This window comes from Capra hircus, chromosome 7 (assembly GCF_001704415.2).
Source record: "Capra hircus breed San Clemente chromosome 7, ASM170441v1, whole genome shotgun sequence".
Taxonomy (NCBI): Eukaryota; Metazoa; Chordata; class Mammalia; order Artiodactyla; family Bovidae; genus Capra; species Capra hircus.
In genome coordinates, this window is record NC_030814.1 from 96,982,512 (window position 1) to 97,009,770 (window position 27,259).

Sequence of the window (27,259 nt, forward strand, 5' to 3'; positions counted from 1 at the left end):
CGGGGGCGTCACGGACAGCAGCAGCGGACTTGGGCTGAGGTTCCCGGGCGGGCGGGCGCGGAGAGACGCGGGAAGCAGGGGCTGGGCGGGGGTCGCGGCGCCTCAGCCAGCGCAGCCAACCCGAGGGGCCGCCGCCGCCGCCGCCCAGCGTGCTCCGGGGCCGCGGGCCGCCTCCAGCACCCGCCGCGCCGCAGCTCCGGGACCGGCCCCGGCCGCCGCCGCCGCCGCGATGGGCAACGCCGCCGCCGCCAAGAAGGGCAGTGAGCAAGAGAGCGGTGAGTGCCCGGGCCGTGACCCCGATCCCGGCCTCGCGCTGCCAGCCTCCTCCCTGTCCATCACTGCTTGGCCCCTCCCCCCACGCGCCCCCCCCCATTTCTCTCTGCTTACCCCCAGGCGCCCCTTCCCCCTGCCTGTCCAAGGTTGGGGCCCGGGGCCCGCAGAAGACCTCGTAGGAACCCCGTTGCCAAAAACCGCCCCTCCACTGCAAAGACTGTGCTCCCCCCTCAGCTGTCACTGCCAACCATGGCACGTATGACCGCTGGGCCCCCACATGGGGCCCTATCACCACCCCACTCCCTACTTTCCTGGCCCCTCTCCTTAGGTTCTAATCCCCCCACTTCCTCACTCACCTCTTCCACAGATGAGACTCACTGCCAAACCCCGACCCAGGCTTCTGCCAGCCTGGGAGTGCTATGGGGTCTGCCTCCGCCCAACAGGGACCTTGGCCACTTGGTGACCACACCCCTACCCCCTCCAGCCCCCGCCATCTTTCTCCTGCCCTTCCCCTCTTCACCTTATCACAGCCCCTCTTCAAACCCACCCTTGAGCATTTCCCAGAGCCACTTCCAGCATTGTTTTTCCCTTCTGTGTCACTTGGCATGGGGGACAGGATCTTTCTGGGTCCCTCTGCCCCTCTCTCATCCTATCACTGTCACTGCTTCTCTGCTTGTGCTTCCTTCTCCAAGCAAGCGTCTGTCCCTGGCTGGGGTCGCACACTGTTTGTGAACCTAGAGAACTGCTTCTGTGCTTGCGAAGCCAGGTTTGAGCCAATCGTGCTGGAACTCCATGCGTCCTCTTCCTTGGCTTTGGGGGTGAGGGGTTTCAGCAGAGAGCCCCTTCCCATCTCCTGCTGTGCAGTGAGCTCTAGGCTCTTTGGAGGGCCCCTCAATAAATGGTTGTGTCACAACTGAGGCTCGATCATTCACCCAGTCCCTCAGGCTTCTTTACCTGCTCCTGGCTTGGGATGAAAAGTAGGGGATTAAGAGTGAGTTTACCAGGGCTCATTCAGCTAGAGCTGGGATGGTGAGAAAGAGGACTCAAGGGATGACAGTTAGGAAGAGTAGTGGGTGACATCTAATGACTCGCTTTGCCAAGAGACAGATTCTGATCATCCCCAGGGTTCACCCAGAGGTGGCCCTGTTTCCACCTTCAGCCCCCAAATCATATAGGCCTTTTCCAGCCAGCCAGGGAAAGAGATTCTGTACCTGGAAATGCCTTCAGAAATGGTCTTGAGCTCCTTCCTCAAGTCATCCAGCTCTCAAATTGTCATCACTCCAGCCCTAGAGTTGGGCCTCAACAAGGATCCCCTTCCAGTTACCCAGAAATAGAGTTGAAAAGGAATGGCCACATCCAAATATGCCTTTCCCAGTTATTTGTCTCAGATCCCAGCGTCTGAGTTCCCTGAATGCTCCCTCCCAGAAAGACCCAAGAGTGGAAGCCAGGGAACTTTATTTCCACCCAGATTCAAATAGCAGAACTTATAGCTGCTGAGCAGCCATGGAGAAGCCTGACATGTCACTGATGGGCGGGGGAAAGGGAGGCAAGTGCCTGTAGCTGAGCACTTGATGACAGAGGAGCAGGTGGGTAGTGACCAAAAATGGTCTGGGCATGAGCTTGGAGGGGACTAGACAGAAGGGGAGGGGCTGGGCCCCCAGCAGGTGAGGCCGGCCCAGAGGTGGAAGGTAGAGGCAGGCAGTTGTATATTTCAGTGACTCAGTTGAAAGTTGGGGAGATGACATAGTCCTGGAAAACTTTCAAGGCGTATCAAACACATGCAGTGGAGAGAGGTGGGGTGGCAAAGCCACACAGGGAAAAGGATTCCCAAGAAAAAGATCAGAAGCTCCAGAAGGAACCGCTAATTCAGAATACAGGCTGGACACCCAGGAAGGGACTATCAGGATAAAATAGAGCCACTATTTACTGGGCAGCTAGGATGTGCCAGGCTAAATGGTCTCCATAGATCTTTCTGCTCAAGTGATTTTTCATAACAGGCTGTTACCTGAATTTTACAAATGAGCTCTCTGAGTTTGACATAGATGATGCCACAGAAGCAGGATTCACATCCATTTCCATCTACCAGCCAAATTCCTGGACCCCAGAATTTCCCAACTCAAAGCTGCCCCCCTGATTTTTCACTATATTCACTTCTATTTTGTTAACGGAAATAAAAATTTTAACTCACTTTTGTTCAGATGTAAGTTTTGATCCGTCCTGAGAAATAATATAAATGAAATCATGGGATTGCTATACCAGTTATATTCTCTCTGGTACACCTTAAGATACAGTGTAACTAGAAAGGCAAAATATCCTTAACATCAGTTCGTCCCCAGCCAGTGGGACCTGGTTACACTTTGGGAAACACCCTAAGCTGTACTTCCTTCCAGAGATTTGCAGGGGCTCTTGGAGAAGGAGACAGGATGAGGAAAGAAGCCCCTCTTTGCTTCAAAGCTCCTATTCTAAAGGATGGAGTTAGGCAAAATTTGCCCTCTCCCGCAACTAGGATGGGGTGGGGGTGGGGATAGTAGCCAGGCCAGCCTTCAGGGGGCACCTGAATTTCATCTGCCAGACATCAGCCCAACTAGAGTAAGGAAAGTGCCAAACCTTAGTAGGCACCATTTGGCATCCTGGAGCCCCCTGTGCTGCCGTCTCCATGCTGGGGCAGGACAGCCTTGGCCTCCTCTCAAGAGGGCAGGGATTTAGAACCAGCCCGGGGATGGGGTGGGGGAAAGTGTTAGTCACTTATGTCAGACTCTTTGCCGTCCCATCGACTGTAGCCCGCCAGGTTCCTCTGTCCATGGGATTCTCCAGGCAAGAATATGGGAGTGGGTAGCCATTCCCTTCTCCAGGAGATCTTCCCGACCCAGGGATCGAACCCGGGTCTCCTGCATTGCATGCAGATTCTTTATCATCTGTGCCACTAAGGAAGGGGGAAATCTGTACTCAAAGATGCCAGAGCCACTGGCAGTAGCCTGGGTATGATGCTAAGAGGGCAGAGGAAAAACAAGATCAAGCCCAGGGCTCTAAACAAGCTAGAGGAATTGAGAGAGGGCAGTGGCCCCAAGAGGCCCTGGGGACGGGTGTCAACTGGGGGTCCAGCCTTGGCTGCCCTGGCCAAAAAGGTACTCCTAAGAGCTGGTCCATGGAAGAAGGTACAGGACTGGTAAGAGGAAGCCCTCCAGACCTCCCCCAACCCCTACCCCAGGTCCCAGAGACCAGAAGATTCATGCCCTGAGAATGAGAATTGCCCCCAAGAGGTCCATGCTGCTGCTGCTAAGTCGCTGCAGTGCGACCCCATAGACGGCAGCCCACGAGGCTCCCCCCATTCCTGGGATTCTCCAGGCAAGAACACGGGAGTGGGTTGCCATTTCCTTCAATGTATGAAAGTGAAAAGTGAAAGTGAAGTCACTCAGTCGTATCCGACTCTTAGCAACCCCATGGACTGCGGCCCACTAGGCTCCTCCGTCCATGGGATTTTCCAGGCAAGAGTGCTGGAGTGGGGTGCCATTGCCTTCTCCGCAAGAGGTCCATAGATGGGAAGAATTGTGGCCTTCATGACATACTACAGAAGCCTGAGAGGGCCAAACACCGTCTGTGCGTTGGCAGTTGTACAGGTGCCCAAGAGGGTCCTGCCAAGACAGTTTTTCCTTTAAGTCCACCTGGGCTTAAAGAAGCTTGAGGGTTCTCTCTGCCCCTCCCCTGCACCTACTGGCCCCCAGGTTGGGTTTCTCTTCCTGCCACCACCCCAATACTCCCTGGCTCCCCCTATAGGCAGGGCTCTGGTGATGAGCAGCTAAGCTGGTGCAGCAGGTCTCATGAACCTTCCCAGCCACCGTAGTCCGGGTGCTTTGAGGGGAAGACTGAGTGATGGCTTCCAACCCCAACGATGGTGAGGCTGAGCCCTGTTGCTATAGCAACTTCCCAGGCACACTCTGACCCTCAAGTCAAGGAGGGATTACAGTAGAGTTTAGGGAGCAAGTGGAGAGGAAAAGGCTGTGGACCCCTGACTGGCCCTGGAAACCCTTCCTAACCACCCTGAGTGGAGATGGGTGGTTTAGTTCAGACAAGGGGGTGGGGGGTGGGGTGGATGATCCACCCAGAGTTGGGATCTGACCCAGACCCAGGCAATGGGGTAGACCAGCTCAGTGATGGCGTTCAGCTCAGAGTGGGGGTTGGTCCAGCTCAGTGATGGAGTCCAGGTGGTACTAGGCAGTGGTCCAGTCCACTGTTGAGGTGCAACTCAGACTAGGGGGTGGCTCAGCCTAGGGCTTGGCCTTCCTGTCGCAGACTTTCCAGGAGGAGCCGGTTTCAGGGAACAGGGGGTCCTGAGATTTTTTTTGGGGGGGAGGAGGTCTGAGCCTGGGATCCTGCCTCCTGCTGGGGCCCTGGGGGCTGTTTTCCCTGTGAGCCCAAATGGAATCTAGACCAGGGTGGAAGCTGGTACCCCTCCTGTGGGAAACAGGAGCAGGCCAGGCCTACCGTCTCCAAAGACAGCAACTAGCTGGGTTTCCCTTCTCTGCCACTTCCTGTTGTCAGCAGGGGCCGAGGTTGCCGGGCACTCCCGGGAATAAGTAGCTGCCACTGACCCTGCACTTACTTTTGGGGATCTGGAAAGAAGGAGGAAGATGGTCAAAGCTGCCTCCCCCTCCCCCACCCCTGGGTTTAGCGTTTCGTTTCCGGTTTGGACTTTCAGGGCTGAGAGCAGAGCCAAGCACAGGGCAAGGTTTGACAGAGGCCAAGGACATCCCGGGATGCCATGCCCCTCTCCGCCCCTGCACAGGAGCAGGGCTGAGTTAGTGTTACCCATTCCTCTCTCAAAGTAGCCAAATTTGAGGGCTCTAGCTTCAAAGAGCACTTGGGGGAGGAGATAGGGTGTTTCTCACTGCCCCCCCTCCTCCGCCTTTCTCTCCAGCTGCTCTTTCAGCTAATTAATGGAGTTCTGGGGCCTCCTTGACCCCCAGGGAGGCCCCGGCTGCTGCCTGGGCCTGAGCCTTAACTCCTTCCCCTCCCCAGTGGGCACTGCCCTGGGCACATTGGATGCCATCCTCTGGGCAGTCTAGCACCCACTGAGAAAGGCAGGGCCTGGCAGTGGGGAGCAGTGAAGTCCCTGGAACGGGAAGTTAGCTTTAGCACCCCGCCCCCAGGGCAGGCAGGCCAGCCAGGAGGGACACCCTCAGGAGACTCTTCCCACCACCTGTTGCCAAGGAGGGCCTTTACCAACCTTGGCCAGCCGGGAGCAGGTACCTTTAAATGCTTCCCTAGCAACCAGCTCCTCCTCCCCTGTCCACCCCCACCCCGAGGCCCTCCCAAGGAAGTCAGCTCAGAGACTCTGCTGTATTCCTGGTTTCCCTGCAAAGGGAACGTTCCTGGGAGAGTCAGGGCGGCCTGAGATGGATCCGGGGTCAGGCAGAGGCTGGGATGGGGACTCAGAGACCACCTTCCAGCTGTGGCTGCAGCTGCTTCTCTGGGGCCATCTGATTGTCCGCTTCCTGGGTTACCTGCGCCATACCCTCTGGGCACCTAAGCCGCAACCAGCACCTTGAGCCTCCCTGGCCACGGGCAGATGGGCCCCTGAGCACCCCATCCCACTCCACTCCCCGCCCTTGTACCCTCTGCTGGAAGAGGCAGGAAGCAGAGGTGAGTATGGGGACTCCTGGCTGGGTTTTCCCCCCATCATTATTCCTCTTTATCTGCCCTCTCTTCCTGCCACTGCCACACCCTGTCCCTCACCCCCAAATCTGGCAAGCTGATGAGAGCGCGCACAGCCTGGTCCCTCCCGCACTTTGGAAAGGCCGGAGCAGGGCTGTGTCAGGATCAAGGCATCCTTGTGGAGCCTCTTAGGGGGGTAACAACAGACAGAGACGCCGACCCACCACGTTGGGAAAAAAACAGGATGTGGCATTTCTCAGGGACAACTGAGAGGAAAAGAAGAAGCAGGACCTGCTTTTCTCCTGGATTCCTCTCAAATGCACTCCTCTCTGCCTTCTTGGGTGGGTGACGGTAGAGTCCCAAGAGGGTACTTCACCCCCCTGCCCCCCTGCCCACCTTCATCCAGAATTCAGCGTGTACGTTTGGAGGTTTCCAAGGAAGGTGTCGTATGTCAAGAAAGATTCCGCTAGTGAAATCCTTGCAAGTGGTGCAGCCCCCAGGCTCAGAGAGTTCTCAGACAAGTTGGTGGCTCAGCCAGGCATACCAAGCGAGGACCCTCGGCCATTCCTGACTGCCCCCTCTCTGCCCGGTGATTCTTCATAGGGCTTTCCTGGCCAACTGTTTCTCCTCCATCTGCCACTCTTGTGGCCCCCCCACAGAAGGCTCTTCTCTTGGAACACGGAGGGAGAGTCTTAGGATTGATGGGGGGAGGGGTGTGGCTACCCACAAGGCTGTGGGCATTCCTGGCACTGCCTACAGGTGAGATAGGCAAATGACAGGCAAAGCCAAAGTGCAAGTGTGCAGGACCCTCTCAGGGTGGCGCCCGTCCCAGGGACATCAGGGTTGAGGATAGCTCTGTCCATGGGCCACCCTGGTGCCCTGTGACCCGTCAGAAACAAAGCACTTAATCTCGTGGGTGTGAGAGACTGTCTGGAAAGTGATCAGAAGCCAGTCTTCTCATCTGTCCAATGAGAGTAATAGCAGCTCTGAGCCATCAGTGTAGGAATTAAGCGTGGAAAGCATTGAGTGTGTCACAGAGCTGACACACAGAGAGGGTCCCTGAACAGCAGCACGGCTGGCCCCAGGTGGGCCATTGCAAGGACAGGTCCATACCGCAAGAGTCCGTCAGGCCGTGCATTCAAGATCTGAGCATTCAGTGCTCTACCTGTATTTTATACCTCTGTTTTAAAATATACTTGAACCTCCCTGAAGACTCCACACTTCCACTGCAGGTAGGGGGCGCAGGTCCCATCCTTCATCAGGGAAGTTCTGCCTGCCATGCCGTGAGGCCCCAAAAACTTAAAAAATACTTCACAGCAAAATTAATAGCTGACATTTACATAGCTCTAACACCCTGTGCCAGCCACCATCCAAACCCCCTTTGCCAAGATTAACTCCTTCAGTCCCCACAACTACCCTACTGGGTCATTACTATTATTAGCCCCAGTTTACAGATGAAGAAAGCTGAGGCCCAGAGGTCAGTTGCCTAAGGTCACACAGCTCTTTAGGGACCAGGCCAGGAGCTAAACTTGATCGGATCCCAGAGTCCTGGCCCCTACCTACTTTGTTGGGGTGGTGCTCCACACTGGTGGGAATGCGTTTTCAGGCTTCAGTTGCGGGAGGGGGGGAGGGGGAAGGGGGGGGAGGTGGTGAATAGGGAAAACAGATAAAAGGAATCTGGGGGGGGTGGCGGGGGCGGGCAAGTGAAACAAAGGAGGGAGTGGACACAAAGTAACAAGCCCAGGGTCTGCAGGGAAATCTTCAGTGCTAGCTGGACGGTGGTATTCACCTGGGGCTGCTGAGGGGCCTGCAGGGGGCAGGCATCAGGCGAGGCTTTCTTTGAAGCGGCTCAGGAGCCAGGGGCCCTCCATTGGCAAAGGCAGGAATGGAGCCAGCTGGGGGCCAAGGCAACAGCTGAACCCCCCAAGGGCGCCTGCTACCCGAGCCCCAGAGGCCTCCACCCGGGCCAGCCTCCCCAGAGAAGGGACCAGAGGAGCCGCCAAATCCAGAGGCTATAAATACCTCGGCTGGCGTCGTCCCTGGCCCTGGAATGTCGGTCAGAACTGGGGCGAGTGGGGGTGGGCTGGCCCAGGCACTGTTCTCTGTCCCCCAACGAGTGACCCCCCAAGTCGCCCTGTCCCCCATTGTGGACAGAGTTGAGACTGGACCCCACCTCTCTGTAGTAAAGGGGACCCACGCCCCAGCCCAGATCAGGTGCCCCCACCCACCCAGGGTTACCGTCAGACTCAGCCGGGAGACCCGAAGGCAGAGAGAGAAGGTCAGGCTCTAGGTTAAGGTGACTGCACCCCACTTTCCACAAATTGGCATCTCCCCAGGAATAGCCTGGGCCCACGCCAGCAACATGGGGTCTTCACCTCACTGTCTTCCTGTCTTTCTTTCAGTGAAAGAGTTCTTAGCCAAAGCCAAAGAAGATTTTCTTAAAAAATGGGAAAATCCTGCTCAGGTAAGCCCCCTGGGTACAGAGTCCCGGGAGGGGTGACTGACGGCCCCCTCACCCCCAACCACATCCAAGTGACATGGCTAGAATTTGGGGGCCCTGTAGAGCCGCCTCACCTGCCCTCATTCGACCCATCGATGCTCATGGGGGCGCCTGATCACACATTGCCAGGCTCCTCCACCCCACTACCCCCTTCCAACGGGTGGCCCCTGCCCCTCCAGGCAGCTGCCAGAAGCTCCTGGGCCCCTGGCCAGGGCTGGATCCAGACCCTGCCACCAGCCTTGAGGAATGCGCCCCCTGCCATCTTGTTTTTCCGCCGCCGTCCCCACCGGCTTCGTTCCACCCGGTGCCCACGGCCCCCTCTGCTGGTGGCAGAAGGGATGCCCCAAACTCGGGCTGCGCAGGCTGCAGGGGTTGGGGTGGTCCCTGACCCTCCAGAGCCCTTTGCCCACAGAACACAGCCCACTTGGATCAGTTTGAACGAATTAAGACCCTGGGCACGGGCTCCTTCGGGCGGGTGATGCTGGTGAAGCACACGGAGACCGGGAACCACTACGCCATGAAGATCCTCGACAAACAGAAGGTGAGTCTGGCCCTGCGACACGGCCCAGGTCCCGGCTACCAGGGCTCTGCCCGGGCAGTGGTCACCGCCTGGAGCACCTCCATAACGTGCCAGACCCAGGGGCAAGAAGGATACCATGCTGCCTTCAGAAAGCTTCCTCTCCCGGAGAGCCACCAGTGCCAATCCCAGTATGAATGCGGCATCAGACACCTAGCCTGTCTCGAGAAAGCCAAGCATTTTCCAGCGTGAGAGGAGTGATGTCTACGCAGACCTCCTTTCTGTAAATATTTTTGCCAGGCAAAATGCTCTAGAGCAGCACTGTCCAGGAAAAATATCACATATGGTTTTACATTTTCTAGACTCCTCGTTTTATTTTTATTTATTTGGCCAAATGGCTTGTGGGATTTTAGTTCCCTGACTAGGGATGGAACCCGGACCCTCAGCCATAAGAGCATGGAGTCCTAACCACTGGACCACTAGGGAATTCCCTAGAACCCTCATTTTAAGAGCTTTAAAAAAAATACAAGTGGAATTCATTTTAACAATGTGTTGTAATTAAGTCAGTATATCTCCAATATTATCATTTCAACACATGCATCCAGTGTAGAAATATCATTAATGAGACACTTTACATTCTTTTTTTTTCCGTACTAAGTCTTAGAAATCCAGAATGTACTTTACACTTAGAACACATCTTCGTCTGGATGTTCATTTTCACTGGAAAGAAAAGAAAAAGACAAGTTGAAAAGGCAGATTCACACAGCCCAAGTTGTTCCAAACAGGCTTGAAAGTTGCATTGAGTATCAGTTTTTAAATTTTCATTGTAAATACGCTGAGTTTTATTGTTTAAAGCATCTTTTGGGGGCTGTGCTGAGTCTTTGTTGCTGCTCAGGCTTTTCTCTAGTTGTCGCAAGCAGGGGCTGCTCTCCAGTTGGGGTGCACAGGCTTCTCATCGCAGGGGCTTCTCTTGTTGTGGAGCACAGGCTCAGTAGTTGTGGCACGTGAGCTTAGTTGCTCTGAGGCGGGTGAGATCTTCCCGGATCAGGGATCAAACCCACATCTCCTACACTGGCAGGCATATTCTTTACCACTGAGCCACCAAGGAAGCCCCAAGATACTTTCCATTCTAAACTCGATCCGTCAGTCAACCAGCCATGTTTCAAGTCCTCAGCAGCCATACGTGGCTAGTGTGGACTGCCCTGGACAGTGCAGGTGTAGACCCAGAGGATGTCGTTGTGAACAAAGCAGAGGAAGCCCCATTGCAGTGGGGCTCAGAGCTGACCGAGGGGCCAGACTGCGTATGTGTGACAAGCTGGTCTGAGGTTGACTAGCTGCATGTGACCTTGGGCACCACACTTCCCTTCTCGGCATCTGGGCTTCCAGACATGCATGTTCCCAGTGCATCCTCCTCAGGACTCCCGTCAGTATGTGAGGCGGCTGCTGGGGATGGCTGAGGGCCGAGGAGGGATTAGCCCCGGGTTCAGCTGGATTGTGGGGAGGGGCACGCTCTAGTTGCAAGGAAGGTATTTCTAAACCCCCCGCCCTTTGAGTGCCCCTTCTGCCTGTATGTTCTGTTTCAGCTCAGCTGCCCCTTCCTCCAGGAAGCCTTCTCTGACTCCTCAGACTTACCCGGGTGCCTTATGTGGGCGTCCACAGGCCCCCAGCATCCCCCACCACGACTCTGACCCCTGTGGCCTGGTGACTCATGTGTTCTTGCCCTGAATTGCATGCCTGCATGCCATGTGGGGACAGGCACCTGGCCCAGGGCTTGACAGTCCCCAGCCACTCAAACAGTGTGTGTTGTTTTTTTTTTTTAGGTCAGAGCTTATTTATTTATTTATGACTGCATTGGTCTTTGTTGTGCAGTGCGCACAGGCTTTCTCCAGTTGCGGCGAGTGGGGGCTACTCTATAGTTGCTATGTGGTGTACGGGCTTCTCATTGCCATGGCTTCTCTTGTTGCGGAGCATGGGCTCTAGGGCATGCGAGCTTCAGTAGTTGGGACTCGCAGGCTCGCTGGTTGTGACGCGTGGGTAGCTGCCCCATGGCATGTGGCATTGTCCCAGACCAGGGATCGAACCCGAGTCCCCTGCATTGGCAGGTGGATTCTTCACCACTGGACCACCAGGGCAGTCCCCACTCGTACAATTGTAGATGAAGGACCTGGCCCGGCCCTGGCACCTCTCCTATTTTTTTTGGGTGGTCAGGAGGAAAAGGACTCGCTCACACCCCATCCTCTCCACTCTCCCGTCCCACTCCTGCAGGTGGTGAAGCTGAAACAGATTGAGCACACCCTGAACGAGAAGCGCATCCTGCAGGCGGTCAACTTTCCGTTCCTTGTCAAACTCGAGTTCTCCTTCAAGGTGGGGTTCCAGTGGCGGCAGACCGGGGCCGCTGCCAGGCAGTGCAGCCTCTGGGTTCCCAGAGCTGGGGCCGGGCCGATCACCACCAGTGGGTGTCCACTGTTGGGGCGGGGGCGTGCAGATCAGCCTGGGGCTCTGATAGCCCCAAGTTCAACTGGGCCTGCCAGCCTCTAGCTTGATAACCTGGGGTTAGTCCCTCAATCTGGATAATGTCCCTCAAAATCCTCATTCTGTTTATAGCAAGAACCTGACACACGGCCACAAGCCATGCCACTCAGCCTGGGTTCCAATGCCGGCCCTATACTTCCTGGCCGTGTGACTCTGGCCCGGGACTTTATTCCCCTGAGCCTTGGTTTCTTCATCTGTAAAATGGGTATCATGGCAGTCCCACCTGGGGCTGCCATAACAGTTCAAAGCGCAGCATGAGCGCCCTGTGTGAGCGGTTTTGGGCATCATCCTAAGCCTTGACTGCGAGAGCTGGGAAAGGCCACTCAGGGTCTGTGAACCCTGCAGTCACAAGGGCCCTGCACTTAGTTTAAGCTTCTGCTGCCACCTTCTTGAAATTGATAATCATGTTTTTTAGCAAGGGGCCTCACACTTTTATTTGGGGGGGCCCCACAAATTCTGTAGCCCATCCTGGTCCCAGTTGACATGATAAAACCGTGGCCCCAAGAGCCTTGCTCAAGACAGTCACAGACATGAGCCACCACAGAGTTCTGACTGCAGCCCAAACACGCTGGCCAGTTCCCTCATGTACCCCTATCCAGCCCTCACTTTGGGCCCCCGTGAGCAGGATGACGGCTTCCCCTAGTTTCTTGCAGGCAGAAGGAAATGAGACAGGTAATTGGTGAGCACAGCACCTGGCACTTGGAACGTGCTCTGCTTGGGAGCCAAGATGGTTGTTGTCACTTTCTGAACACCTGCCGGGTCAGGGCGCTAGGCCTGCAGATGGGGCCCAGGGCTTGGGGAGCAGAGCCCTGATCACTTGCTGCTTCCCACAGGACAACTCAAATTTATACATGGTCATGGAGTACGTGCCCGGTGGGGAGATGTTCTCACACCTGCGACGGATCGGGAGGTTCAGGTGAGCCCGACATCCCACCCCGCCACCTTGGGGCTGTCCATGGGCATCATCCGTGGAAGTGGTCTCTCAGGGTCCCAGTGGGTTCTTGTTCCCCCTGAGCTGAGGAATCTGAATCTACAATGTCTCAACTACCACGAAACAAAACAAACACAGTGACTTAGGTGTCACCCCGTGAGTGGGTGATTTTATGTCCTTTAAATTTATGCTCTCGTTTTATTTTACTTATTTATATAGCGATACATTTTATGTACAATAAAGTGCACAGGTTTTCAATACCCGGTCCCATGAGTTCTGACAGATGCATACATGTGTGTAGCCATCATCCTGGAAAATTACCTCCAGTGCCTTTCTTGGCAAATCACCGGCCCAACAAAGGCAAACATCCTTTCTGGCTTTCAAACACCATAAGTGCATTTGGTCTGGGTCTGGATTTGATATAAATGGACTCACACAGTTCATATCCTTTTGTCCCTTTCTTTTCTTGCTTCACATAATCATTTTGAGACCCAGCCACATTGTTGGGTATATTCCTCATATGTCCTGGTGGTGGTGTTGGGTCCGATCCCATTGTATGAATCTGTTGCAACCTGTGATTCCATTCCTCTGCTGATGGACACATGGGCTGTCTCCAGCCTGGGGCTGTAGATGAAGAAGGTTGTTCTGTGGGTGCTTTTTTTTTTTTCTTCTTTAATCACAAAATAAGGCTTTTCATTATTTAGCTTCTTACAGTACTCACACAAGAGAAACTGGCAAATCCACCTCCTTGTTGTTTGGTCGCTTCAGTCGTGTCTGACTCTTTGCAACCCCCTGGGCTGCAGCCCTGCCAGGAATCCCCTGTCCATGGGATTTCCCAGGCAAGAATATTGGAGTGTGTTGTCGTTCCCCTCCTCCATCTCCTGATGCATCATGATCACCTAGGCTGGAGACAGCTCCTCAGGCCCACCTGCTGGACTGCTCCGGGGCGGGCGGGCGCTGCGGGTATGGCCGCTCCCACTCACCCATCCCCTCCTCTATTGTCTCCATCAGTGAGCCCCACGCGCGCTTCTACGCCGCCCAGATTGTCCTGACCTTTGAGTACCTGCACTCGCTTGATCTCATCTACCGGGACCTGAAGCCGGAGAACCTCCTCATCGACCAGCAGGGCTACATTCAGGTGCCCACTGGGCCGGGCGAGGGGGCAGCCCCAGGCGGCTCCGGCCTGAACCCTCCCGCCCTCCCAGCCAACCGCCCATCCTGTGCCCGCAGGTGACAGACTTCGGTTTTGCCAAGCGTGTGAAAGGCCGCACCTGGACCTTGTGTGGGACCCCCGAGTACCTGGCCCCCGAGATCATCCTGAGTAAAGTAGGCGCCTCTCGACCCCTCCCACCGCCCGGAGGCCTGTTCCGCCTGCGCCCCCTCCTCACCCTTCTCCCCACACCTGCACCTCACCCTTCTCCCTCCAGGGCTACAACAAAGCTGTGGACTGGTGGGCCCTGGGGGTCCTCATCTATGAAATGGCCGCAGGCTACCCCCCCTTCTTCGCCGACCAGCCCATCCAGATCTACGAGAAGATTGTCTCTGGGAAGGTGAGGCCCGGATGTAGGGGGCTCAGCCCTAAGACCGTCCTGCCCACTTCCCCGTCCACCCTGCCCACCGTGGAGCCCCGCTCATCACTGTCAGAACAATCTCGGGAATTCCCTGATGGCCCAGCAGTTAGGACTCCGTGCTTGTTTCCACTGCAGGGGGCTTGGGTTTGATCCCTGGGTCGGGGAACTAAGTCCCACATGCCTCAAGGGACAGCCAAAGAAAAACCAAAAGAACAATCTAGAAGTTCATGAAGTCAGGCCAGGTGGTGATACCAGACAGACCCACCACACTGAGGCCACCACTTCACACAGCCTCACTCATCTCTGGACCTTCAGTGCCGAAACCCCACGGGTTTCCAAAAACCCCAGGCTTCGCTCAAACTCCTGCCCTGCCTGACATGAGCCTCATCTCACTTCTACATGACCCCCTTAGCCTAAGTTTCCATAAGTTTGGCAGCAGAAAAACAAGTGTGTTCAGTTCCCAGGCGCTACCCTAGGGCCCTACAGGGAGTCACCCAGGACACATAGCCCCACCTCCTTTCCCAAATGCAGACTTTCTAGCTTGGTGTGGGTAAGGGGTGGGTGGACTGTTAGAGCCCTGGAGTGCATTAAGTGCCTACTCCCCATGCACCCCCTGGGTCGTACAGCACTGTGAGGGAGGAGGAAGCTGAGGCTCAGAGACTGGACATGTCTGGTTCAAGATCACACAGCACCGCTGTCCCGAAAGAGGCTGGGGGCCCCAAGTCTGCCTTCGGTTATCCCCCCTCCCCTGGAGGACCAGCCATCCCTCCACCTGGCTCAGAAAGTGGTGGAAGTGGCTCCCAGCTCAGCCTTGGTGGGCTGACCTGGTTCTAAGTCCCAGCTCTGCCATCCATCAACTTTGAAACCTCAAGCCAATATCTTTGCTTCTCTGAGTCTCATCCATCTCAGAACTGGGGAACAAGCCACTTGCCTCTCAGGGAGGTTTAAGAGAGTCACCAACTACAAAGTGGAGTTGTTAAAAAAGGGAAAGATGAGGTATCTGCCACAAGGCAGAATAGAGGTTGCCAAGAAAATGGCCCAGAGTGGGGAGAAAAAGTCATAGAAGTTTCTGAGGGGGAGAGGAGAAGATGAGCTTGACTCCCTTCTTTGTAGCATTTTACAGTTCCCTCAGCGGGATTATCTCCCTCATGCAGCCTTGGGATATCTGCCCCGTGCCAGAGAGGCAGGCACAGGTCCAGAGAGGTTAAGGCGGTGGCCAAGGTTACACAGCATGTAAGAAGCAGAGCGGTGCTGGAAGTCAGTTCTTGTAGCTGTAAATCCACTGGCTACTTATATACAAGGCTATGGCCTCAAAGCATTTGGGGGAAGTTGCTGCAAGAGTTATACTGAGCCTTAAAAAAATGGAAGAGCCTTAGCTATGCCGAGAGAGAGAAATAGAAACACAATTATTTCTCTCTGAAACATGAATATTTCTGAAGTCCCCCAACCCCAGCAGAGCTGCCTTAAGACGCAGTGGCTAAGGATGCAAGTTTTGGAGTCCCATCAGACCCCACATATGGAACCAACCTGTCCTGCTCCTCAGTGTGACCTTGGGCAAGCTGTTTAACCCTGCCAAGCCTCAGTTTCCTCTTCTGTAAAATGGGAACCTCGGGAATTCCCTAGCAGTCCAGTAGGTAGGAGTCTCTGCTTTCACTACCAAGGACCCAGGTTCAGTCCCTGGTCGGGGAACTAAGATCCCACAAGCCTCATGGTGAGGCCAGAAAAATAAAAAATCAAATGGGAACATCATAGCTCTTACCTTGCTGCAGCGGTTCTCAAAGTGGTCCCCTCTCCAGCAGCATCAGCCTAGCCCAGGCACTGGCTAGAAATATAAGCTCTCAGGCCCTACCCAGATCTCCTAAATCAGAAACTCCAGTGGGCCCAACAAGCTGTTTTAAATGGGATTCCAACACACCATCCAGTTTGGGGTCCTCCACCCAGTAAGACTGTTGGGTGAGGAAGGCAGTGTTTTGGGCTCCCCAAGCTCCAGAGGGGTTTCCCAGTCTTTCTGTGTTATCTGCTCTCCAGGTGCGGTTTCCATCCCACTTCAGCTCTGACTTGAAGGATCTGCTGCGCAACCTCCTACAAGTGGATCTCACCAAGCGCTTTGGGAACCTCAAGAATGGGGTCAATGATATAAAGAACCACAAGTGGTTTGCCACAACTGACTGGATTGCCATCTACCAGAGAAAGGTAGGGCACCCCCTTCCTTCCTCAGGTGCTCTGGGGGGTTGGGGAGAAGTATTACCAATGGAGAGATGAAAAGGGAAGGGGAATCTTAAAATAGCCTTCAGGCTCTGGGTGAATCTAGATGTGGCAACTTAGAGCCGGGGGGTCTAGAAACAGAATTGCAGAATCATTTGGCCACTCTGACCTTGGGCAGGAGACTACTGTCTCTGGAAAGTATTAATAATTTGCCCATCAATGTGTTGGCTATAAAATTCTTTTTAAAAAAAAATGTATTCCTATGCACTGGGTCTTAGTTGCAGCATGTGAGCTGTTAGTTGCAGCATGTAGGCTCTAGTTCCTCCACTAGGGATCAAACCTGGACCCCTTGCCTTGGGAGCACAGGGTCATAGCCACTGGACCACTAGGGAAGTCTCTATAAGATTCTTAAGATGAGTCCACACTCTAATGCTAAGCTCAGGCCTGGGTCAGAGTAAGTTATCTTATGTATGTTAGCCCATTCACATTTATTGTTGTAATGATGATTATGTTGACTGCTGAGGTCTGAGTGGTTCTTGACCCCTCTCCAGGTGGAAGCTCCCTTCATACCAAAGTTTAAAGGCCCTGGGGACACAAGTAACTTTGACGACTATGAGGAGGAAGAGATCCGAGTCTCCATCAATGAGAAGTGTGGCAAGGAGTTTTCTGAGTTCTAGGGGTGTGACTGTGCCCCCATGGGTTTTCTTTCTTTCCTTATTTTTTCTTTTTTGGTGGGGGGGTGGGAGGGTTGGATTGAACAGCCAGAGGGCCCCAGAGTTCCTTGCATCTAATTTAACCTGCCCAGCCCCACCCTCCAGGGTAGGGGGAGCAGGAAGTCCAGGTATTTGGGGCAAAACACCAGCTGCTCCCCCTCACCCCCTTTGCCCTCCTGCCCACCCCTACCCACTGCTTTTGCCTTCCTTCCACAGCCCCCAACCCCAGCCCACTTCTGCCTGTTTTAAACGAATTTCTTGGTTCTTCCCTTCTTCAGGTCAGACCAGGTCTCCCTGGTTTCAGGGACAGGGTGTGGCAAGAGGGGCCCAAACTTAACTACAGCCACCCCTCCCCCCCCCCAAAAAAAAAAAAAACCCGACAGGCACCACTCTCTAACGGTGAATGAATGAAAAGCCAACCTTGCCTTCAGAATAATCCTGCCAGGGAAGGAGAGATTTTAGTGACACGTTCAGTGGGCCACTTGCTGTAATTTTTTAAAAAAATACAATTTACAATCTTATTTAAGTTCCACCAATGCCTCCCTCCCTCCTTCTTCTCCCACCCTTTCCCATGCCCCTCTCTTCAAATCGTTTTTTTTTTTTTTTAACAAAAACTGGGAAGCAGACTGACTATAAAGGAAGGAGCTGGGGTTCGAACCTCTCCCCCAAGCTGCTAATCTCTCCTGCTTCCTCCCCCCACCCCTTCCCCCAGGATCCCCTGTCAAGCCTGAAAGGGTCTCAGCCCCTTTAGGAAGCCCCTACTCTGTTCTGCCCCCCACAGACCTTTCTTCACCCTTGGGCCCAGACAAAGCAGCTGCCCCTCTCCCTGCCAAAGAGGAGCCGTCCCCTGAAAAGACAAGAGGGGGAGCCCCGAGCTCAGGGTCGTCCCTCCCAGTAACACTCTCCCCAAACTCCTTGATTTTATTCTCAGCTAGATTTTAATGTCCAGCCTCCTGTCAGTTGGGAAGGCAATCACCGCAAAAGGAGGTAGAGCGCCCCCACCCCCGGGTTCAAGGCCAGGGTTGCTGGCGAGGGGCTGCTTGTTTTATTCACCCAGCAGCCTCCGCCCTCCACGCCCCATCTTGGGCTCTCCTCCTCTGCTTAGCTGTCAGCTGTCAATCACCGGTTCTCCCCCCACCGCCGCCACCCATTTGTGGTTTTTTCTCTCTTAATAGAAAAGTCTGGAGTCACCCCATTCATCCCCACGTTTGTTCCTCTCATCATTTCTCCCCATCCCAGGAGGAGCTCTCAGGCCTGGGGTGGGACCCCGGGTGGGCGCGGGGGTGATTCAACCTGTGTGCTGCGAAGGACGCAACTTCCTCTTGGACAGTGTGCTGTTGTAAACATATTTGAAAACTATTATCAATAAAGTTTTGTTTAAAAAAAAGTGTCGCTAGTGTTCCTGACTTCGGTCACCCACCCACGCACCCCCAGGGGGTTGGAAAGAGAATTTCAGACCCCAGCGTCCAAGCTGATCACCTGGCCTGGAGTCCTTGTAAAGCTGGGTTTAGCTGGAATTCCGCCACTCCCCTCCGCCCTGCCGGAGAAGGGGGCGCCAAACTGCCCTCTGACCCAAGATTAGGGGTCCCGACATTCTGAGGCGCAACCCCTCTGCGTCCAACGAGGCCGAAAGGGCGGGAGCTCTAGGGAGACGCTGGGGCCGGCGCGCCTGGAAGCCGAGCGGCGGCGGGGGCGGCCCTGGCAGGGGGGGTATGGGGTGGTGGAGACCGTGTGCGCCCCCCTCCCCGCGCAGGCCAAGCACGCCCAAGGGGCGCGGAGGCGGCGGTGGTCCGAAGGTCCCTGCGGCGCCGGGCGAGCGCAGTCGCCCGGCCCGCGGGCGGCGAGTTCCCGGTAAGTGCGGTCCCGAGAGCGGAGCGCGCCGGGGAGGCGTGGAGAGGGGGGCTGGGCGCCGGGGACGTCTGGGTCCCGCGCCCAATGGCTGGAGGGCGGCCGAGCACCGCCCGCCCGCCCCGCCCGCCCCGCCCGCCCCCTCTCCCCTCCCCCCGGCGCTCCCCTCCCCCTCCCCCGCCCGCCGCTTTCCCCCGCCCCCGCCCCGGCGCCAACTCCGCGGCGCCTCCTTAAAAAGCGCGCGGGAGTTGTAAGGGGGGGCCGGGGCGAGCCGGAGTGAGCGAGAGCGCAGGGTAAAGGGGGCGGGCGGGGGGCCCGGGCTCCACCTTAAAAGCGGGCGCGTGGGGGTGGGAGGGAAGAAGGCGGGCGGCGGGGAGGAGGGAGGGAGGGAAGGAAGGGGGGCCGGAGTGTCCCGGGCGCAGGGCGCGCGTGCGGCGGCGGCGGCGGCGGGGAGGGGCCGGCCGCGCCGCGCTCCCCTCCTCCCTCCTCGCATCCCCGGCCCCGCGCGCGCCCAGCAGAAGCGGGTCTGTGTGTGCGTGCGTGCGAGTGAGTGAGTGTGTGCATATTTTTTTCTCTCTTTTCTTTCTCTCTCACTGTTTTTTTTCTCTCTCTCTCGCTCCCTCTCTCTCGTTCTTTTTTTTTTTTTTTGCAAAGAAACAGCAGCGCCGCCGCCGCTCCGCCGAGGCGCTGCGCCCCCCGGGGGGGGAGGCGGAGGAGGCGGGCAGCGGCGGAGGGAGGGGTGCCGGGGAGGGGGGCGCCGCGCTGGGAGGGAGGCAGCGCGCACGGTGCAGCCGGGCCGGGCGGGAGGCATGGCGGGGCCCCCGGCCCTACCCCCGCCGGAGACGGCGGCGGCCGCCACCACGGCGGCCGCTGCCTCGTCGTCCGCCGCTTCCCCGCACTACCAAGAGTGGATCCTGGACACCATCGACTCGCTGCGCTCGCGCAAGGCGCGGCCGGACCTGGAGCGCATCTGCCGGATGGTGCGGCGGCGGCACGGCCCGGAGCCGGAGCGCACGCGCGCCGAGCTAGAGAAACTGATCCAGCAACGCGCCGTGCTCCGGGTCAGCTACAAGGGGAGCATCTCGTACCGCAACGCGGCGCGCGTCCAGCCGCCCCGGCGCGGAGCCACCCCGCCGGCCCCGCCGCGCGCCCCCCGCGGGGGCCCCGCTGCCGCCGCCGCGCCGCCGCCCACGCCCGCCCCGCCGCCACCGCCCGCGCCCGTCGCCGCCGCCGCCGCCCCGGCCCGGGCGCCCCGCGCGGCCGCCGCTGCTGCCGCCACAGCGCCCCCCTCGCCCGGCCCCGCGCAACCGGGCCCCCGCGCGCAGCGGGCCGCGCCCCTGGCCGCGCCGCCGCCCGCGCCCGCCGCTCCTCCGGCAGTGGCGCCCCCGGCCGGCCCGCGCCGCGCCCCCCCGCCCGCCGTCGCCGCCCGGGAGCCGCCGCTGCCGCCGGCGCCACAGCCACAGCAGCAGCCGCCGCCGCCGCCGCCGCAGCCACAGCAGCCGCCGGAGGGGGGCGCGGCGCGGGCCGGCGGCCCGGCTCGGCCCGTGAGCCTGCGGGAAGTCGTGCGCTACCTCGGGGGTAGCGGCGGCGCCGGCGGCCGCCTGACCCGCGGCCGCGTGCAGGGTTTGCTAGAGGAGGAGGCGGCGGCTCGGGGCCGCCTGGAGCGCACTCGTCTCGGAGCGCTCGCGCTGCCCCGCGGGGACAGGCCCGGGCGGGCGCCCCCGGCCGCCAGCGCCCGCGCGTCGCGGAGCAAGGTGAGCGCGCCGCGGAGGGGGGCGCCGTGCGGTGGGCAGGTGCTGGCGAAGTTGGTGGCGGGCGAGAGTCCCAGGAGGAAGCGGGCCGCGGGCGGCCGGGGCTTTGCGCTTCTTCCCTGCGGGCTCGGGGGGTGGTGACCTTGGCAAGTGACTTGATCTTCGCCAGCCTCAGTTTCCTCCGCTGTAAAACGCGACTTAATAGCAGTAGCGACCTCTTGGGGTTGTTGAGCGAGTTTAGTGAGATTTGGCTACTGAGAGCTGTATTAACACAGAGCCTGGCACGGAGTGGATGTGTAAAAGTTAGTCCGTGTTGGTATTAAAGGTGGTGGTGAGGCAGTCCGCTTGGTCCTGGATCCCCGGGTCGGGCCCAGGGCTAGAACAGCTAATGCCCTTACGGGCCTCCTTCTCTTGCACCAGAGGGGTGGAGAAGAGCGAGTGCTTGAGAAGGAAGAGGAGGATGAAGACGACGAAGATGAAGATGATGAAGATGAAGTGTCTGAGGGCTCCGAAGTGCCCGAGGGAGACCGTCCTGCAGGTGCCCAACACCACCAACTTAATGGCGAGCGCGGCCCTCAGAGTGCCAAGGAGAGAGTCAAGGAGTGGACGCCCTGTGGACCCCACCAGGGCCAGGATGAAGGACGCGGGCCAGCGCCAGGCAGTGGCACCCGTCAAGTGTTCTCGATGGCCGCCATGAATAAGGAAGGGGGATCAGGTAAGGATCCCTCTGGGTGGGGGAGGGTGGCAGGTGGGAACGAACTGAGCCCCAAGACAAAACCACAGGCATCTGTTTTTTATTTCCCAGCCTCTGCTGCCACTGGGCCAGACTCCCCATCCCCCGTGCCTTTGCCCCCAGGAAAACCAGCCCTACCTGGGGCTGATGGGACCCCTTTTGGCTGTCCGTAAGTTGCAGTGTTTGAGACGCGGGGTGGGGGGTGGTGGTGCTGCCCAGGTGTGTGTGACAGAACCACAGGAGCGTCACTGCTCACTGGTTTCCTCTGTTCCAACGCAGTTCGGGGCGCAAGGAGAAGCCGGCTGATCCTGTGGAGTGGACAGTGACGGATGTGGTAGAGTACTTCACCGAGGCTGGCTTCCCGGAGCAGGCCACAGCTTTCCAAGAACAGGTGGGTTCCGCCCCCTCAACTTAGCCCCAGGGTTTCAGGGTCTCAGTGGGGATGTATTCTGACCCTGCTCTCTCTTCGTTTCTCCTCTGTCCCACCCAGGAAATCGATGGCAAGTCTTTGCTGCTCATGCAACGCACAGACGTGCTGACAGGCCTGTCCATCCGCCTCGGCCCAGCCCTGAAAATCTACGAGCACCACATCAAGGTGCTGCAACAAGGCCACTTTGAGGAGGACGACCCTGACGGCTTTCTAGGCTGAGCGCCCAGCCTCACACCCCTGCCCCGACCCACTCCAGTCTCCATCTTACCCAAGAACCCCAAGAGTCTGGGAGCTGGACGGGGAACACCCTCAGCCCTCGTAACAGATTCTAGTGAGGGGGCATTCCTACTCACCTCTCCCCCAATATACATGCCTCTGGCCCCCCTGGCACATCTGGTACTCCCTGACAAAGGAGTATGGGGTGGAACAGGGCCTATTCCTTTCACCCCAGGAAGCCAACCCTTCCCCACCCCCAACCCAGTCTAGGACATTTTGGGGAAAGAAAATGGGGGCTTCCCATCTTCCCTAGATCCTCTTCAGTTCAGCCAGATATTTCCTATATCAGTGTTTTATTCTGCCTGTTCATTTTGGTGGGTGGCCTTTCCTCTCTCCCCCACCACCCAGGCCCCTCCCCAGTCTGGCCCTGGCCTCCAGCCCCTGGGAGCAGCTGGGGAAGGGGTCCCTGGATCTTCCCTATCCGTCCTCCCCTTTTCTTTCTGTTCGTTGTCGCTCCAGCTGGCCGTATTGCTTTTTAATATTGCACCGAAGGTTTTTTAAATAAAATTTTAAAAAAAGAGAGAAGAAGAAAACGCAGTGGAGTCCATTTCATGAAAGTAGTCCGGGGAGGAGAAGAGCCACCCCGGCCCCCTGGAAGTCTTGGGTTTAGGACAAAGCTGTGTGAGGAGGGAGACTGGGTAGTGAGTGGTGCTGCCTCAGAGTTGGCTGTAATTTTGACAGTAACTGTTCAGAAGAACAGGATTCTTTGTTTCTTCTGCCATCTCTCCTTTCCCAGAATAGTCCCTGGGCACACAGTAGGTGCTCAAATATTTGTTAAGTGACTAGCAGTTAACTCTAGGTTTTATGAGCATTCTCTGGGTTCTCACCAGAGCCCCATGAGGCGAAGCTCATTAAAAAAAAAAAAAAAAAAAGCTTTATAGACCTGGCAACTGGCTCATCACTGCAAAGATGCTGGCTCAGTGTCACACAGGGTGGAGTTGGACACCTGTCATTCTTTACCCAGCGTCTTTAAGTATAATTAATGTATTTGGCTTCAGACTTCTGTATCTGACAACCTTTGCATGCATGTTAACAAAGAATCCAGCCTACAACTTGGGGGGGGCAGAAGTCTTCTGGGCCCATGGTAGGGTCCCCAATCCTCAAGGTCTTTTTCATAAAAGGGACAGGAGGGACTGGGCCATCAGATGAGATCATGAGATGGGAAAATCTTTTCCAAGTGAAGATTTTTATTGTTAGTAATAGTGACAACTACTACATCACAAGAGCCTAGTAAGTTCCAATGCAGTTTCTCAATTCCATTAGGTTTTTTGTTGTTAATACAGATTCCAAGGCCTGGGGGTCAGAGTCAGCGAGCGGGGCGGGGCCTTCCTTGATTTCTATACTTGCAACCCCGCGGGTTTGACGAGCGGTGAAGATCCCTCCTCCCTAGGAAACCACCTCCGAGAGTTAGATGCGCTGGCCCCAGGCTGCGCCCCCAGGACACCGCCGCGCCAGCAGCAGCCCAGGTCACCTCCCCCGGAGGCGCACCCCACTGTCAGGTTCCGGGAGCGCGCGTGTGCGCGGGGCGCTGCTGCCGCGCAGCGCGGGCAGGAGCGGCGCGCCCCTCCGGCGTGTTGAAATTCAAATGAGGCGAACTCCCTCCACGCGGCGCCGGCAGGGAGGTCGAGGCTGGGGTGAAGTGGAGGAGGGACGCGCTCCCAGGCCAAGCAGGTCCGAGGTACCCTGGGCGGGGTCGAACCCGCGGCCAATGTGAGCAGTGGAGGCTTAAAGAGCTCCGGTGGTCCCCGCCTCTTGCCGCACGATGGCCACCGAACAGTGGTTTGTGGGGCCGCTCCCCGCGGGCTCTGGGGAAACGCCGCCCCTGGACGACTTGGAATCTGGGGCACAGCCCTGCGAAGACCCCTCGTGGTCGCCTCCTCCTGGCGGACCTGGGAACCCACCCGAGGCGGAGCCCGAGAACGGTGTTCAGGGACAGCTGCCCCAGGCCTCCACCTCTACGCCTTCCCCGGAGCGTCTGGCCCCAGGCCCCCGGCCCACCCCTCCTCGCCTGCCATTGGACACCATGTTCAGCCCCATCACCGAGCAGCTCTGCTACCTGCTTAAGAAGGCAGATGATTTCCAGAGCTACTTGCTCTACAGGTGATGCTCGACGGGGTCCTAGATTCTACCATGGATAAGGAGACAGAGGAAGGTTTAACAAAATGGGCAAAATACGCTAGGTTAGCTAGACGAAGTAAATGGCACTAGCTGATTAGCAACCCAATTTCAGAGTTATGAGAACTGTGTAGAAATTTGGGGTTAGGGAGGGCGGACTGCTATGTGGGCTCTTGAGGCTGCCAAACTGCTAGAACTTTTCTCCCACTTTTTAACTGTTGGCTTAAGTTTCGAACCTTGGACAGGCTAAACAAAACCTATCTGGGCCAGATTTGGCCTGCTGGCTACCAGTTTGAGACCTCAGAGGATAATATGATTCCCAGATGGAGGGAAGGGGGACTGTGATGCTCACAGATCAATGTTCATTGGAGTCCCCTCGGAGGTTGTTTAAATCCTAGATTTCTGAGCTTCACCCAGGGAATAGTAGTAGGTCAAAGTCAGACGTGGGACTCAGGTGTCTGCATTTTAACAAGTGTTTCACATGTCTTTGATGATGGTGGTCCTGAAAGGTCCTCTGAGAAAGGCCTGACACTGCAGGAGTTTGTTTGTACTGGGAATCCAGGCCAGGGATACAGGTGGGAGGGGTGAAGAGAATGGGAGAAATTGGTGGGGGAGCCAAGGACTCAAGCAAAGGCCTGCTTCTCCCTTCAGCAGGGACCGAGTGCAGAAGGAACAGTTGGCAAAGGCCATGCCCACCTTCTTGCGGATGTGTGAGCCCTACTTCCTGTACCTGGAGGCAGCTGCTCGGAGCGTGCCCCCTGTCTATGGAGCCCTGCAGGAGCTGATCCGAAAGGGGGTGTGTGTGTGGAGCAGGTTTCCTAGACCCTGATGCCCCTTTCTGCATCCCTCAGGCCTGGGGGATGGGGAGGATGCTCCTGGAAGGCCAACTAATCTCGTTATGCCCTATCTTCCTTACAGCTACTGGAGATCTCCCAACAACTCACTCTTCGCCTGGAACAGCTGGTCCTAATGTATGCCTCATTTGGGTTCGTGAACTTGGAGGAGACTGACCCCCTAAGGTAAAAGCATAAGAGATTTGGCTTGGGGTCAGGGGTGGAGGAGCCCAGGGCACAGCCTCATTCCTTACTCTTTAATCTCCTGCCAGCATCTCCTGTTTCTTCTGTGGGAGGTTCTCCATCAGTCCTTCCCATGAAGTGTCCATCTTCAGATACTGTGCCCCTGCCGCCTACACCGCCAGCCACTTCCCCCGATACCTCTATAAGAAGATGCGCTGGAACCTGGAAACCACCCCAGAGCCCAGCAGCCGGGAGCAAGATTCCCATGTGGATTAGTGAGTCCCCTTATCAGAATCCAAGTCCTCCCCCTCGCTATGGGAGAATGCCAGTTTGGGCCACTGAACCGCCACCAAAGTGGAAAGCCAAGCAAGAATTCAAGAACCTTTGCAAGGTCATCCTCACCTTAAATATACATACATACATAGATGCCCCCATCAAAATAGAAGTACTTATCTTAAACAACTAGGCTGATAGGGAGAAAAGGCCTCAGTATTGTCACATGACTACCTGAGAACCTGAAGGCAACTTTTGATGAGTTTCCACTTTACCTCCAAAATTAGAACCCTCAAACAGAAGAACTGAGAAACTACTCACTGCTCACTTTAAATTGCTGCCCCTTCCCCTCCCAGCTACTTCCTATGCTATAGAGATACATGGGAAGACACAGGCAAGAGTCCGGCCAATTCCTGCCCCCAGATTCAGAAGCTGTGGTCCATCGGCCGATGGGTGCCCCTAGGACCAGCCGAGGATGACCTTTATTCATGGTAGGAGCCAGGGCAATGGTAAGGTGGGTGGGATCTGGAGGGAGGGACAGAAACCAACCAGAGACCATCTGCCTCCCTCTACACTGTTACCATTGATGATAATGAATTTTATTGTGCCCTGAAAAGCGTTTATGCAGACTCATGTAACAACCCTCTGAGGTCTACACGACAAGCCCCATTTTACAAAGGAAACAGGTGTTCAGAGAGGTTAAGTTACCTGCCGAAGGACACACAGCTCGTTGAGCCATCAGCCAGGTCAGGGATAAAATTGCTCAGCCTCCCAGAGCCTTACCCTCTAGGTTTCTCATCAACAAGGAAACCACTTTCCCACCCCCAGCTGAAACAAAGCCTCTTTCAGCCGCAGCCTTTCGCTCAAGGGGAGGGGCTCCCGAGTAGCAGGGGACGCTCACATCCTGGCCTGTCTGTCCCTGGCCCCCAGGATTTTGTGCCCGCAGCCGCCTGGGGACTACCAGCAGCTGCTGACCATCGGCTTCGAGGAGCCGTCGCACATGCTGGCCACCGACCTGCTGGTGCAGATCCTCACGGGCCAGGCAGGCATGGCTCGGCCCCCGAGCGCCGCCGGGCCCGCGGCGTGGGCCGCGCAGGAGTCTTGAACCTGGAGAGAGGGTGGGAGCTGGAGCTTGACAGTTCCAAACTCCAGAAGATGGGGTAGGGGAGGGGCTCACTTGTTATCCTAGTGCGGCTCGGCCTGCCTTCCAAGGGGCCAGGTCGAGCTGGCCCGTCCGCACTGGAACCGGCCCGGCCGCGGAGCCCTGCTTGTGAACACACCAGTTTTGTGTTAAATAAAAGAAAGAAAGAGGTCACAGGCTCAGCGTCCGCTCCGTGCGCCGCTCCCCTCCCTCCCGGGGAGAGGAGGCCCCGCCCACTCGCTGTGGCTTCTGGGTAATGTAGTCTTATGGAAACAAAACTGTGGTCCACTGACTGGCCGACGGGAGCTCAGAGCATGCGTAGGGGCTGGTACAAAGCAAAAAGGGAAGTAGCGGCTCCTGTCAACAACCGGAACCCAGATAACCGCAAGTTTCGGGTAGCGAGGAAATTCAACGCCCACTGTGAGAAGGAACGCAGGGCTACGCCCACTCTCATGTTTTGACCCGGAAATTATTTCCCTGTACCAAAAAAGACTCTATTTCCCGACGTGCCGCCAGGAAAGGGCCAGCGATCAGTTTCCTAAGCGCCGATCAGTTTCCTAATCTTTCTCTTCCAGCTTTTGGGTCATGGCTTGGGCAGGTCGCTGTACCCTCCTGAGGTGTCCGGGGCGCAGGCTGGTGGGAGAGCGGTGAGGCACTCCAACTTGGAAACGCTCCCAGCCTTGGACTGAAAAGGAGACCGGGTTGAGAGGTGAGCCCGCCTACCTAGAGCTTCAGAGGCCAAGTGGTGGAGCCTGGACCTGACAGCAACTGGTCACTTGCCA

The 27,259-nt window shown here is 56.8% G+C and overlaps 3 protein-coding genes across 3 annotated transcripts; all 3 read left to right on the top strand.

Moving 5' to 3' along the window:
- Positions 230-18,281, top strand: PRKACA (protein kinase cAMP-activated catalytic subunit alpha). Its single transcript, XM_018051193.1, has 10 exons — positions 230-275; positions 8,328-8,389; positions 8,838-8,966; positions 11,208-11,306; positions 12,308-12,390; positions 13,417-13,543; positions 13,636-13,731; positions 13,833-13,955; positions 16,005-16,169; positions 16,733-18,281. The coding sequence occupies exons 1-10, from the start codon at positions 230-232 to the stop codon at positions 16,856-16,858; spliced, it is 1,056 nt and encodes a 351-aa protein (XP_017906682.1). The 3' UTR covers positions 16,859-18,281.
- SAMD1 (sterile alpha motif domain containing 1) lies at positions 19,204-22,465 on the top strand. The gene is made up of 5 exons (XM_018051194.1): positions 19,204-20,496; positions 20,914-21,208; positions 21,299-21,395; positions 21,506-21,617; positions 21,717-22,465. The coding sequence occupies exons 1-5, from the start codon at positions 19,552-19,554 to the stop codon at positions 21,873-21,875; spliced, it is 1,608 nt and encodes a 535-aa protein (XP_017906683.1). The 5' UTR covers positions 19,204-19,551; the 3' UTR covers positions 21,876-22,465.
- C7H19orf67 (chromosome 7 C19orf67 homolog) lies at positions 23,123-26,593 on the top strand. Its single transcript, XM_018051195.1, has 6 exons — positions 23,123-24,032; positions 24,699-24,843; positions 24,966-25,066; positions 25,153-25,338; positions 25,693-25,827; positions 26,267-26,593. Exons 1-6 carry the CDS (start codon positions 23,695-23,697, stop codon positions 26,439-26,441), a joined length of 1,080 nt encoding a protein of 359 aa, XP_017906684.1. The 5' UTR covers positions 23,123-23,694; the 3' UTR covers positions 26,442-26,593.

Coding starts and splice junctions, on each gene's coding strand:
- PRKACA (XM_018051193.1), top strand. CDS start 230: ATGGGCAACGCCGCCGCCGCCAAGAAGGGCAGTGAGCAAGAGAGCG. Junction 13,732..13,832: donor CCGAGATCATCCTGAGTAAA/GTAGGCGCCTCT, acceptor TTCTCCCTCCAG/GGCTACAACAAAGCTGTGGA. Junction 13,956..16,004: donor AGAAGATTGTCTCTGGGAAG/GTGAGGCCCGGA, acceptor TCTGCTCTCCAG/GTGCGGTTTCCATCCCACTT.
- C7H19orf67 (XM_018051195.1), top strand. CDS start 23,695: ATGGCCACCGAACAGTGGTTTGTGGGGCCGCTCCCCGCGGGCTCTGGG. Junction 24,033..24,698: donor CAGAGCTACTTGCTCTACAG/GTGATGCTCGAC, acceptor TTCTCCCTTCAG/CAGGGACCGAGTGCAGAAGG. Junction 25,828..26,266: donor GAGGATGACCTTTATTCATG/GTAGGAGCCAGG, acceptor CCTGGCCCCCAG/GATTTTGTGCCCGCAGCCGC.
- SAMD1 (XM_018051194.1), top strand. CDS start 19,552: ATGGCGGGGCCCCCGGCCCTACCCCCGCCGGAGACGGCGGCGGCCGCC. Junction 21,209..21,298: donor GAATAAGGAAGGGGGATCAG/GTAAGGATCCCT, acceptor TTTATTTCCCAG/CCTCTGCTGCCACTGGGCCA. Junction 21,396..21,505: donor GGGACCCCTTTTGGCTGTCC/GTAAGTTGCAGT, acceptor GTTCCAACGCAG/TTCGGGGCGCAAGGAGAAGC.